Here is a 14,416-nt window from a genome sequence, read left to right as displayed (position 1 = left end):
TTAATGGCTCGGATTATATGATTGGAAGGAAAGTGTTATTACCTATGATAGTGCAAAGTGATCATCATCAAATTGACCTGACTCGTATATCCCTAATCTATGCTTGCAGGAACTAAATTCCTATCAACAAAAGGCATGTAAATGCCTCTTTTTGAGAACTGGATTGACACATGTCTCCAATCATGAGTATGGTAGCAATTCTACACAATGCTTTACAATGCAGAATTTTTGAAACATTAGCTGCATCGAATATGGCATAGATAAAGTTAATGGAAAAAAATAGTTGGTTCACACTCTTATTTTGCCATCAAATTTGCACTGTGTCACAAGCTATTATTATATCAAACCATGTTAAAAGGTTAATTTTATCTGGATTGTTCCCTCTTGTGACTTGTAGCAGACAAACTCTGATTGTACTCCTTCTCTTCCAGTTTGGTTCAGTGGCCGGTGAGGACCGTCTATATTCAGACTTTCCAGAAATTGACCTATCCCAGCTGGATGTGAATGACCTTGATTCAGTTAGCTGCCTTAGTGAACTTCATTGGGACAATGACCAAACAGAAATAAGTTCCAGCCAGTATAGTACAGATGATTCCGAGCTTTTTGAAGTAAGTATGTGTTTCAGTTCTTGTGCTGAATTCTGAAAGTGGTAAGTAAATAAGTTTCAACTTAGTAGAAGATAAACCCTTATTATTCTACTGGGGCTAAAACATTTTGTGAAGCGAATCATATGCCATTTATATATGCTCAATAAGAGAAGGGGTTATCGTTATGGGTTATCAGGCTGTGCACAGTTATATATGAGCCAAAAGATATTAAGACCATAATGAGGTAGTTTAATATAAACCTAATTGGTATTAATGTAATAAACACTTGCATCACACACAGGGTAATTCCGTAAAATATGCTTGAGTAGTCCTATTTTATTAACCCCATTTAAAATTCAGGTTGTCCACTCCTCCATGTTATCAGTAATCAAGGCCTATGGCCTGAGATTTATTGAAAAAACCTCGTTGCATCCTAATGTAATCAGCCAGTCAACTGCATACTGAAGATCAATGACTGGTTTTGGATTAAAGATGCCAACGGTTGAGCAGTTCCATAGATTATCTCCACACCCGTGGGTAATTGCTGGACACGAGGTGCAAGATTGGAGCAAGGAAGATTGCTGTTGTTGACAGAGTCAAAGGCATTTATGATGTTGAGAAAGAACATTTACAAGAATCGGTACAGTCGCTTGCATTTTTTGTGAATTTTCCATGCAGTGAAGATCATGTCTCGATGGGCAACTAACTGCACTGTGACTCTGGGAGGAACTCTTCGACTGCTGGGAGGTGATTGAGGAAGAGCTTTGCAATGCCCTGTGGCAGATAGCAGGGAGACCTCTCTGCAGTTACCCCAATCACTCCTTGAATATAGTCACAATCACAGCGTCCCATCCCTTGTCATGCGTTCCTCTTCCCAGGTGATGTCTATGAGACTGTGCAATTGTGCCGTAGGTTTATCTCAGCTGTGTTTCAGGATTTCAGTTAGGTTTCTATCTGTTCTAAAGGCCTTGTTGTTTTTCAGGGATGAGTGAGTTTTTCAACTTTGCTCAGGGTCGGGGTAGTGCCAAGACCGAGCTAGATGGGGTATTGCGGAATGGACTTCGGACATTGAAGTTGAAGACAGAGGGCGCAATTTAATGGAAAATAACAGTGTTCCCTTTCGGGCATTCCTAACAGGTTGTGCAGGCAACAAGAATGACCCCATTATCAAACAGGACTTTTCTTTTTCTCCTTGGCGAGGAACACCCCATGCCAAAACACTTACCTCGCTTCCTGCACTGGCAAACTGAGCTTGTCAGTGCAGGAAGAGATCAGGGCGCCATTTTTAAATGCCACCCCGATCTCTCGATTCCCACCCCACCCAACGTACCTGTTATGGGTCCTTGAGCCCCCCCCCCCCCCCCCCCCCCCCCCCACCTCATAAGGTCAGGCACCCCCCGGCCCGGTTTCGGATACTGGCAGCCTGGCAGTGCCACCCGGGTACCACCCTACCACTGGGGGCCTCTGATGGCCTGGGAGACCGCCCACCCAGTGCCGTTCCACCTGGTCCACGTTTGTGCGACCAGTACTAAACGGTGCCATGGCGAAGTCTCCCATTCGCAAGCATTTGCTCTCTGGCACATCGGATGTCGATATATTTAAGTGAACCTAACTGCTCATGTAAATATGTATATTGAGATCTAGATTGCGATGTCTTGCAAGATCTCATTGGATCTCGTGATGCGTTCCGAGCATTGCAATTCTCCCTAGAGGCCCCTCATGAGATTTAACGGCCAGACTCAGTGGTGCGACGAGGCCGTTCGATCACACCCAAAGTCTCAGTTGAAGGTTTCTTCAAAATGTTGCCAACAGTGAGCACTGATTACATGCTGTAGTCTCTTAGCAGCATGAACCCTTGAGTGCTTGGATTAAAGATAATCTCTGCAGCACTGAAGAAACTGCGCACATTGTTGGTGTCCATGTGTTATTGGATCTCCTGCACGCTCTCTACTCCCTACTTGTTTACTATGTTATGGATTTTATGCAGTCCTGTTCCCTGTCTGCAACAGTACTGCTTTTCTGTTGAATTGCGAGAACATTTCCAGTCTGCAAATGTTCCACACTGCGTCTCAATTTTGGGTCCTGGATCTCTACAGGAGAGAGCACCTGTACAGTCGTCTATAGGAGGACATTATTTCATATTATTTCTTGTAGAGAAGCCAAGGTGCTCTTCACAGGTGTTTAGGGTCATCTAGGCACTATGGGCAAACTGCAAATCCTGGTGGATGAAAATTCAATGGTTAACAGTGAGGTGCGGCCTTGGTGGGATCTTTGAGACCTTCAATTTTAAATTTCTTGCGGAAGTGCTTCTGTGGCCTCCACTGTTTGGGGGGAGCCAAGCTGATGGAGGTGCATGATTGGATAAGGCATTGATCTGTCCAGCCATTGTTGTACCTGTCACAGCTCAGGTAATGTGGACATTTCTGGTCCTTTGCCACTTGGTTGAAGGAATCATCGACCGAGCAGTGTTTCGACTATGGGTGTTGCATGAGGTCTTGTATTTGTCTCACTGGTAGAACAGGGTGTTGGTTATGGTGGGCACATGTTCAGGACATTTTGTCAGGACAAAGACTCCTTGAAGTTTGCTTTCCCTACTCCTATGCCGATCACACCCTTCCAGAGATTTGCATAGTTCCTGACGTTGGCATTGAAGTCTTTGAGAACGATCAATTTGTTGCCTGCTGTGTGTGCTCACTCAAACTGAACTCCAGGTCATTGTCAACTCCTTCTCTGAGTCATATGAGAAAATTGGCCTTACGCTAATCGCCTTGGGCAAAGACGTTCCAACCAGCTCCCACAGCACAACCACTCCACAACTCCCAGCCTCTTCATTTAAGATCAACAGTGAGATCCTGGAAAATGTGGACCATTCTTTGTATCTTGGGAGCTTCGCTCCTTAAGATGAAGGCAGACCTAGATAATTAAATTAATCATCACCTTCAATTGAGGCACAGATCTTTGAGACCAGGATCTCAAACCCCAGACTAAGTCATGACTTACTAGGCAGCAGCAATTCTTGTGCTGTAATGTGCTTCAGAGACAGAACAATCAACAGCAGCTGTCTCAAAGCACTGGGGAAGTACCACCAGCAGAGATCCTCCAAATCCCAGCAAGAAAGACAGTTCAACAGCCACATCCTCTATTAAGCCAACTCACCCAGCACTGACTCGTCACTCAAATCCAGCTCCACTGATTGGGTCACATTCTTTATATGCCTGACACTAGATTCCAAAAGTATCTGCTCTACTTATAAATTGGACATGGCAGAGACACTCGGGGGACAGTGAAAACCCCTTACCACTTATAAAGAAGTTTTAAAGAGATCAAATATCCCTGACATTCATGGGAGTCCCTGGCTTGTGACTAACCAAAATGATGACGGTTTATTGTGGGAGACACCAAATACACCCAAGAGAATTAGTTGGAGGAAGGCAGAAGCGAAGTTGAGGCGTTGGAGAGAGCGTGCAAACCTCAAAAAACCTCATCTGCCTGACCTTTCAAACACCACTTGCCCTGCATAGAGTTCCAGAAGCAGTTAAAAGGTGAGCGAGGACCGACTGGGTGTCAGGGAGGGAGGGTGATCACAGTGTCCATAGCAAGGTGGCATTCAGTGGCTTTTACCACCCTCCCCACGCCCATCCCATCCCATCCCAAGCTAACAGCAGCCCTTAAGTGAATATTAATTGGCAATACCTAGGGATGTTGCTAGAGGAATCTGCTATGCTGACTGATGGGCATAATTCTGGGAGTAGAACTATTGTCTGTTTGTTGCTTGACTAATCTATGGAAAACTTTCCCAGCTTTGACGCCAGTGCCTAGATGTCAATGCAACATTTTCTGGGCTGGGTATGCCCTCACTGTGTCCTGATTCGATGCCTAGTTTGCAGCCAAGTAGTCTATCTAGTTTGATTGTCGTTCATTTTGCAGCAACAGCTGAGTGACTTGCGAGGCAATTAAACTTCTGGGATCGATTAATAGGTCAGAATGGGAGCCAATTGGGTTTTTGGATTCATGTTTACTTTTACTTCCAGATTCAAATTGCCAGAGTGCTATGAAATCACATTCTCTGGTTTATTAGCCCAGGTATCTGGATTACTAGGCCAATAATATAACCACCATGCTGAAACAGAAAAAATGCTACAGGGGCACCTCAGCATTCAATACTGATGCAATAAAGGGTAACAGTAACAGGTTGTTTCCACCTATGAAAATATATTACAACTGCTAAAACCCACACGAGACCTATAGGGTGGAAGCAACTAGCCTCCCAGTGAGCCTTGTTGAGTGTAAGCTCCTCCGCTGAGGGAGGTGGGGGATGCCCATTGACATTCTAGTAATCTGTATTATAAAGTCGGCCAGGTTTGGAGCCAACAAGTCAAACACGGCTGGGATTTGGAGAGTACTGTTACTTCGTAGTTTAAAATTTTTTTTTAGAGTATCCAATTCCTTTTTTTCCAATTAAGGGGCAATTTAGTGTGGCCAATCCACCTACCCTGCACATCTTTGGGTTGTGGGGATGAGACACGGGGAGAATGTGCAAACTCCACACGGACAGTGACCTGGAGCCGGGATCGAACCTGGCTCCTCGGCGCTGTGACTGTTACTTCGTAGTTCAACTAGTTTCTCTTATCCACTCTCAGACTCGTCTGTGGTCACTAAATTGGTGATGAGGATGTTACAACCCTCAAGAAACTTGCGGGATAGAAGCAATTAGCCTCCCCATGAGTCTCATTGAGTACAAGCTCCCCCGCTGAGGGGGGGTGGGGGGAGCCCATGGGGACTCTAGTAACCTGTAATATAAAGGTCGGCCAGGTTTGGAACTGACACCTCAGACCCGGCTGGGATCTGGAGAGCATTGTACATACTACTACTTCATAATTAAACTAGTTTCTCTTAACCATTCATCTCAGACTCGTCTGTGGTCACTAAAACAACCAATGGAATTTCCTCGAACATTGTGCTTCTGATAGAAGTATAAACAAGGTATAAACTATTTAATGGAGCATGCTTTTAACCTCCAGAAGCTTCTGAATTCTGGTCTTCCAGTTGATCGCACAAACTCCCTGAGCCTTTTGTGCTCTTAGCAGCTGCCAAAGTAATTTTTTTTTACCTTGTTGCAGTTCTTTTCAATCTGCGTTAATATATATAAAAAAGCAAAGTTCACATTGCTCCCACCAGGCCACAGATTAAGAGTGATGTCATAAATTTCAAGCTTCCAAGATTCAATAGGAAAGCATCTATCTGTGTTTCTCGCTTTGTACAGCAGAGATTAAAATTAAATAAAAAGGCGTATTTTCATCGCAGTTGCAAGATTAAAGGCAGTGCAAATGTGTCAACTCCCGTCATCTCACCTCTTCACTTTTTATATTGTAGATCATAGAGGAAGAAAATGAGGCCTTGCTGGCTGCTCTCACTGAGACACTGGACGACATCCAAGTAGATGATGTGAGCCTGTCTGCGTTCAAGGAACTCGCAGATGGCGTTGTGACTGATTCGTTGGAAACTGCCTCATTATCAACACCAGATGGCAGTCCTTCCACCACAAAGGCTGACGAACCATCTCTAGTAAGAATCCTTCCTACTGTTTAAAAGGAATTGGATGAGCCTCTGGGTACCCGCTGCATGGGTATAATGTAGGCAAAATAAGGTCTGATTTTTTTTAATTTTCAGGTTTAAAATTAGCAAAATAAGTTTCTTTTTTTTGTTTGTTTCCTGTTAAATTCATGTAATATTAATCACTTCTATTATTAAAATAGGTGGCTGAAATCAAAAATGCACAAATAAGATTTAAAATATATACCGTTCATTTTAAAGTGTTGGAACCAACTGCAACATTTTTCTTAAGCCTCTCAACTGACGAGCCTGTGCTGTCTCCCCTGTTGGCTCCAATGGTTCACAAGAAAAAGCTCTCTTAAATTTAGATTAAGATGGTTATTTCACTGCCCATCCACATTCACCTACTTCCCACGACCACCACCAGCCCCCCAAACTACCATCCACCTACACTAATGTTTTAAAAGGGTAAGTTAGTCTCCTTAGGCTTCTTGCCCTGGTCTGTATCTTAATATTTTAATGACATATCAATTCGTAAGCCAGAAATTGAACACAACACATCTGTAACAGCATACTCAAATGAGTTGAGTCGGTTCAGTCTCTTGGAAAAAGTATAAATGCACTCGGCATAGTTAATTATGTTAATTCTTTTATTGTAATATTTAACTACAAAGAATCTAAGATCATATTTGACCGTGCTTGGACCAAAAATTCATGCACATTCTATTTGGATTATGCCTTCTAGTTTTTTTTAAACTGAGTTAATGTGATTATTCAGTTTTATTTTGCCAGCGTGAATTTTTCTGCTTACTTTGTTATGCCAGAAATAATTCTTGTATCAGAAGATCTGAAATATGCATTTTCTTGAGTAAATCTTGTGGGTATTTAAATGAGCCAGAATTTTCAAATAATTCTGCGGATGTAAAAATGGTAAACACGAGGTATATTGGCGATCCAGTAGGCTGATCAGAGGATTCGGATCATTCCATTAATCATGTCAATGCATGAGCAGTTTATAATCTGTCATCTGAAACGTGAGAGCAGATTATAGTTTTTATATTGCTCCCTGGTGTCTGTTATTATTTATAATATATACTGTTTCAATTTTATTCTGTTTTCGGTCAGGTTTGTGTCATCAGCAGCTGTCAGTGCAGACGCCAACTGTCAGTGTGCTTCATGCCTTTGATGAGCTTTGATGTTCAAACAAGAGGATTAGCGATTATGCCGTCATTACTGAAGGTTCATTAAGGCACACTCTGCAGTTAGTCTCTGCCCAGTATATATTATAAAGATCTAACACCAAGAAAATTTGAAATTCTATAATATATCATTTCTATTGCTTTTTTGTTTACAAATGAAATTTATGTTAAACTTGTGATGTAATATTTTGGCATATACTTCTGGTTAGTTAAGGAAACTTCTTCTGACGCCACAAAACGTGCACTTAAACTATGAACGGCAAAAGGGAAGCAACACGACGAGCCATGCGTCCAGTAACTACAAGTCAAAATCACATCGTCCTTCTCTCAAGGTATTCACTTAGAGACCATTGCACGTAAATGTAGGTGATATGTGGATTGTGTTATTGAATCATTATTTAAGCATTTTCATGAGTTAGAAACACAGGAGAAATGACAGCAGTTGACCATTCGGCCCTTTGAGCCTGCTCCGCCATTCATTATGATTAGGTAGTTACATGAAGTATTATTAAACCAAGATCAAGGATTCTGGCTTTTCAGCATTTTCTCTTTGCATATCCCGTGAGAGTTTTTCTAAATTTAATTCAGCATTTTTGAGTGGAAACTGGAGAGGTAAATAACAAAAGAACATGTATCACTGAAGTGGTTGTAATACAAAGCTTTCTCTGATGGTTCAGTTGGTTAGAATATTGTCTAATTGATGTTATGCAGAATTGTATGAAAACAAGAAGGTTTGATATTTGATTTCTGAACTAATGCAGCCAGGGCAATGATGTAGACAAACCTCCGTACCGGTTAGAGAGAGTAGCGGTCTGCCAGGCTCCTATTAAACTGTATTCTAATGATCCCTGCTGGATGTGTATGCATGTGTGGACTTTGGGTGAGGAAAGTTTGTGAAGACCCCATGGGCAGAATTTTATCCTGCCAGCAGGGTCACAAGCAGGGGAGGGAGCGGCTTTTAAATTCCACCTGTGGCCTTCCTGCCACTGTTAAACCTGCTCCCACCCCATTTGAGGCCCTTGAATGGCCAATTAATGGATTGATGGGCTTCCTGCCCGGACTCAATTTTCAGGTTGACGGGAGAAGTTCCGGGGCATGAAGTAAGCCTGGCAGGGTCACCCTGTTTGGACCTCTGGTGTGAAGTTGTCCCCTTTCCACATCAAGTGCAACCTCCCCAAAGTCAGTCTTCGTTCCCCACTGACTCTTTGGGTGGTGGAAACCATTCATTGGAAAAATCTTGCCCCGTGATGAAATAGCATTTGAACTCTCCATACCTACACTAAGACATGAAGAATGGTTGTGTAGGTGAGGTACCTAATGTCATTTGATGTCTTGGAGACCTTTCCCACTGCATTACCCACTTGGAAAAGCAAGAAAATATAAGGGGAACAATGAAGAGTTGAGTTTTCAATGAATTGATCTGATGCATGTTTATTGTGCTCTAATCCTTTTTTATTTTGTTTATCTAAAAAAAGGTGGAAGGTCCGCAGAGCAATAAGCCACGCAGTACTTGTCAACGTCAGCATCGAGCATTCACAGAGTTACACAAGCACCTGACTTCAACTACCTGCCCTTCCCTGTTTAAAACTGATGATTCCAAACTCACTAATAAAGACCAAAGCAGTTCAGTGTGGACTTCACAGTATCACCAGTCACATCACCAGCAAGGTGAGAGTGAGGATGATGGTGATGTTGATGACGGTTGTGTTAATGATGGTGCTAACAAAGAATTGGATTGCTTCAATGATGGGAATGGGGAACACAAACAAGGACAGAACGTTCTTCAAAATGACACATCTTGCGTTGCACCCATTAAGTCCGAAGATGTGGTTGCATCAGCAAAGGGCAATTGGACTAAAAGTTCACAGTTTACCACAGAAGCAGAATTACATTCAGTAATTCAGCTTATTAAATACATGCACACCTATTGTCTTCCACCTAGGAAATACCTGCTAGACATAAACAATCAAAATGGTAGCTGCAATGGCAGTGATAAAAAACAAAACGCTGTCTGCTCTCTGCAGAAGCTTATAAATCCCAGTGTAAACAAACAGAAACTCCCCAATTCCTTAAAATCAAATGTCAGTCCAGGACAGGGAAGGAGCACTCCAGACATGTGCAAGAGGAACATAAAAATGCTTTCCAAAAGTTCCATACTAAGGGAGCTATTGGAAAAAAATATTGCTCTAGATGTGAGCAAGCCTTACAGACTTCACAATCCTTTATATCCTGTTTATATGCTCCAATCTGGTAAAGGCCAAGCTGATCTGCCTCAGGTAGTGCCCAGGCATAAATGTGACAGTGCTTCTTGTATTGAAAACATCAAAAGTACTCTGGAAAAGCACAGAAAGAAATGCAGTAAGAGCAAAGCTGCTAAAATAGGGGACGCCATAAAAAAACAGGAAAATGCATGCCTTGCGGTTCGACGCTCATTGAGATTGAACCCTCAGGCTAATGAGATAGTGAGCTCCGATTTCGAATCAGCATCAGGTGGAAGTTTGACGAGAGTAGGTTTGAAGAGAACCCTCAAGGAATCTGGGTCAGTGAATGGGCAGATGATGTTTGAGGAGAAGGAGCAGGTAGCAGAAATTGAGATAGATTGTTCTGGACAGCAACTCTGTGACAGTGGTGCACACGTGCCAGATGACCAGCGGCATCTGCAATCCTGTAATCGAGTGCGATGGACTGAGAAGAACAACAATGAAGAAAACTCGTTTATTCCTGACCTTCCGACAGTTGGCGTGGTTCCATGCTGTAATGTAGTTGAGGACCACCAAGCTTCCACTGCGCAGGACTTCCCATTAAATGAAACCAAGATGCAAGAAACCAAGACTAGCAGAAAGCTAGGTAAATCCTATTTAGCCTATCCGCTTCATTCTTTTCAATTATTATACAAAACTATGCCCCTGAGTCTCTTTCAAAGCTTATTATAACATTCCTACAGTCTTTTGGAAAATTGCATTCACTTTCATTAATGCAGAAAGATTAACTCCTGTAACCATTTTCAGGCTCTGTTTATTCTCCCTACTATATTATCTTTTTGAGGAGACATTTCTCTGTCGGCTGCTTCTTACAATGACCTGATTTGCCTTTGCCTTGTCTTTTCCCCGTCACTTTTTCTGGTGAGAATACCAAGAGATGACATCTTATTTTTGATGTTAATTTGTTGCATCATTTAACACTTAACTGGAATGGTTGAGATGGTTTAAAAAAAATAATTTATTAATGCTGTAATTTAAAAAAAAAAAAAATCATTACTCATTATATCAGTACTGGAGGTTTGAACCACATTTTAAATCCCGCACCCATTTCAGTACATGAACTTCTTAAATGCCCTTTTCTCTGTCCCTAGGTTTCCTTGGTTCAAAGTCTTCCAGGACTGGCTTTCACCCTTAAAACATTTTTATTTTACTCCATTCTGGTTGCATGAAATTGATAAAAGTACCAACTGATAATTTCCAATTTCAATAGAAACTGTAGTAGAGCAGTTCAGAAACCCCACTGCTATTGTCTCTGATACCAGTGCGGTGTGTTTTAGATGTTCGATGGAACAACTTCATTGTGTCCAGTTAGATGGAAAGAAATGGTTTGTTAAATCGAGCTGAAATGCAGCAATGCACTGAGGCCCGATAGGAAAGTAGTCGGCATCCTGTTGGGGCAAAGCATGTAGCAGGACTAAAGGCATGGAGCAGGAAGCCACTTTAAATGGTGTTGGTAGAAAACCAGCAATCTTTCCACTTACACAATAATTTGTTGGCTGACAATGACGAGAAAACAGCAGCTTTAGGAATACCTTAAACAGCATTTAATCAATGCAGCAGCGCATGTTGGAAATTTCTACCTGCCATAAGCCATCTACTTACATGTTGGAAGTTACATGTTGGCATGTTTCAAAGTGTCCGTGTCCAGAGGGTGAATTTGTGTAGCAGTTTTACACGAGTGTAGTTTGATGAAGATTATGGTATTTAGGTACTAAGATTCCTATATAAAAGGGATAATCCCAAACCAGACATTTTTCCAATGCACCTGTGATTACCTCACCCATCCTTTACAGCTGTGAAACAATTAGGCGCTGTAATCTTTTTGCTACATGTGAATGATTTTAATTGGTGTATACTCTCATTTCTGCCCAAGTTAAATAGCTTGTTTCAAACCTGTCTTAAAGTCTTATCTATTTTCCTTTAATATTCTGCGTATTTTTGTTCTTCTTCAAGCTGCACATTTACAAATGTGTTCTGACCTAAACTTTTGAGGTCGAAAATTCTCACTTATAAATATCTTGGAAGTCTCTAATAACTAATAATCAAATGATGTGTGTATACAGAATATCAACAAGATACTCTAGAAGTGACATTTTGTAATTATTTATTTTGCAGCCAAACCTACAAGCTTGTTACTGAGTCCAGAGTCTGAAAGGTAGGTGAAACTCTATAGAGTTAAGGTTCAGCAGATACAAAACACAATCTGGCTTTTAAAGTTTACGTTCTTAGATTAGATTTCCATTATTTGCAAGTTAGTGCTTTGCAACGTAATTTCAAGATCTTGTTTGGTATATTTAATATATAATTTCAAGTGTAACGTTGTTTTCATTGATCTTATTTTTCCTATTTTCAGTGACTCCAAAGATTCTCCTCTGGAAAACAAACCCTTTGAACAAACATTGAGCGTAGAACTTTGTGGAACTGCTGGTAAGGATACAATCTCACAAATGATGCCATTACTAATTCAGATAAGCATCATGTTCTTAAGACTGGTTTAGGAGAGAGAAGAATTTTTTTACGATTGGGGTGGCACGGTGGTACAGTGGTTAGCACTGCTACCTCACAGGGTCAGGGACCCAGGTTCAATTCTGACCTCGGGTGACTGTGTGGAGTTTGCACTTTCTCCCCGTGTCTGCGTGGGTTTCCTATGGATGCTCCAGTTTTCTCCCATAGTTCAAAGACGTGCAGGTTAGGTGAATTGGCCATGCTAATATTGTCCAAAAGGTTAGGTGGGGTTACGGGGATGGGAGCGAGGGATTGGGCCTAGGTAGGGCACTCTATCGGAGCACGGGCCTGTGCAGGCTTGATGGGCCTCCTTCTGCACCGTATGGATTCTATGATTCTATTGAAATTTCTTCATTGACAGTTTTTAGTTAAATGAAATACCTTGGGCCGGATTCCCCTCAGCCCAGCGCCAAAATCGCATTTGGCGCGGGGGCGGAGAATCAATGTTTACAACGGAATCGGGCCTTGCGCTGCTCTGGCAATTCTCTGGGCCCCGAATATCTGCGTGTCCGCGATTTACTTTGCCCGGCTGGGGGCCCATTGCCAGAGGCCCGCCCAGCGATACTCCATTCCCAGCAGGCCGAGTTTCCGACGGCGTGGTTCTCACCACGTATGGCCGGTCGGGAACATCGCGTGGCAGCTGCGGACTCAGTCTGTGGCAGCCCTGATGGGGGGCGGGGGCATCGTGCACGGGGGGGGGGGGTCTTATGGGCGGCCGGGGCAGCAATTGGGCTGGTCCGATGCGGGGGCGCCTAGTTTGTTGGTGTTGGTCCGCTGTCCGAGTCCGCCATGGCGCTTGGCGAGGCCGTTGCCATGCACATGCGCCAGAACCGGAACCGGAGGTTGCGGAGGTCCGTTCGCACAGCAAAAGCTGCGTGAAGCACTCCTGGTCCATGCCAGCCCCTTCAAGGCAAGTGAATCGACTTTTATTTTTTGCAGGAAACTGGAGAGTGCAACGCCAGTGTTTTTACGCCGGCGTGGGGACATAGCCCCATTTTTGGAGAGTCCAGCCCAATGTCTAGGTATCTTTCAAAATAAGAAAAATCAAAGACAAGAGGAATATATATATATTTTTATATATATATATGTATAGATGTGTGTCTGTGTGGAAATAGTGCTGCAATTTTTTTTATTCTTCTAGTTTCTTCATACAATGGTTGAAGTTGTTGCTGACGTGGATAATTTAAAACATTTATGATTTATTTTAAATACCTGCGTCATGTTTACTCAGAAGAGGATGAGAAAGTTGGGACAATCTAGTGTTTCTCCCTCGTCAGGTCTGTAATGTGTTTCTGCTGTGAGCAGAATATTAGCATGTACAGACATGAGCAGAATATTTAATCTTGTATGTGGGGTGCTCGTTCACTGTGGCTCAAGGCCTTTGTGTTTTTTTTTGTGGTGGGGGGTTATTTTGTGTAATCTAATAAATATGAATGTGATAACTTAGATTAATTTCTAATGTGCTTTCACATCTGTTACGGAGAGAAAGGCGGGGTTATTTAAATAGCTCTGATTTCTCCTCTCATCATCCTTCTTCAAACTGAAAGGTGTTTTGATTTGCTTCCCTCTTTATAAGCAGTGGCCTATTTCCCAACTCCTAGATTTTGGTGCAATCCAATTTTCTATTAATAGCCCACCAGCAAGCTTTAGATAGGATGAACTCAAAGGGTTAGTTTATTTGCGCATACACTCTAAACGTGAAAAGAGGGTTTGCAACATTTCCCCTCATTCGGATAGTAAAGTGAAGGGGTTACAGATTTACAAAAGTAAAGATTTACAGATCACAGACCAAAGAAAAAAGAAATATTTTTTAATTTAAGATGCAGAGCCAGAATCAAAGCCCAATGAGGTATTCCTTCACAGAGGTTAGTGGGCTGAAAACCGATGCCATATAATGAACATTTCCAGTGGTGTTGACTTTACATGATGGGATAAGCATTCAGATATGTGTCAGTCTTGTAGGGAATTGTAGAGAACTTACAGCAGAAGCAGGGTAGATGGGGTCAGTTTTCCAACCTAGGCCAGAGCTCCTTCAATATGAACTGTGAGTCATATATAACTGACTCACAGTAAAGACTGCGCCTTTTAGTTCAGCAAGGCAAAATTACTTGTTCCACAAACTAGAGACCAATGTCTCATTGCTCCCGCCTCTCCACCATCTTTGGCCAAGGATGTGTATCCATTGTCTGTATTCCAAGCACTGATAAATACCTCTGCCATTAGGAATTGAAAGAAAGGTTGCCTGGCTTTTGTCTTGGCAGATGATCCAACTCCTTCAGGCCAGCTTGGGTTATTAAATGCAGATGGCCTT

The 14,416-nt window shown here is 42.4% G+C and overlaps 1 protein-coding gene across 3 annotated transcripts in view; it reads left to right on the top strand.

Annotated features, from left to right (window-relative positions):
- The window catches only part of LOC119965175 (peroxisome proliferator-activated receptor gamma coactivator 1-alpha-like), a 169,517-nt gene that overhangs the window by 136,456 nt on the left and 18,645 nt on the right, over positions 1-14,416 (top strand). For 2 of the 3 annotated variants that reach the window (XM_038795572.1, XM_038795571.1), the window contains exons 2-7: positions 432-608; positions 5,961-6,152; positions 7,549-7,671; positions 8,815-10,186; positions 11,716-11,755; positions 11,954-12,027. In XM_038795572.1, coding sequence (XP_038651500.1) covers positions 432-608; positions 5,961-6,152; positions 7,549-7,671; positions 8,815-10,186; positions 11,716-11,755; positions 11,954-12,027 — 1,978 coding nt within the window. The remainder of the gene's footprint in view (positions 1-431; positions 609-5,960; positions 6,153-7,548; positions 7,672-8,814; positions 10,187-11,715; positions 11,756-11,953; positions 12,028-14,416) is intronic. The other variant, XM_038795573.1, reaches the window with a different exon arrangement.

Source organism: Scyliorhinus canicula, chromosome 4 (genome assembly GCF_902713615.1).
Source record: "Scyliorhinus canicula chromosome 4, sScyCan1.1, whole genome shotgun sequence".
Classification (NCBI taxonomy): Eukaryota; Metazoa; Chordata; class Chondrichthyes; order Carcharhiniformes; family Scyliorhinidae; genus Scyliorhinus; species Scyliorhinus canicula.
Note: the sequence above shows the minus strand (reverse complement) of the source record. Positions and strands in the feature narration are given on the sequence as shown.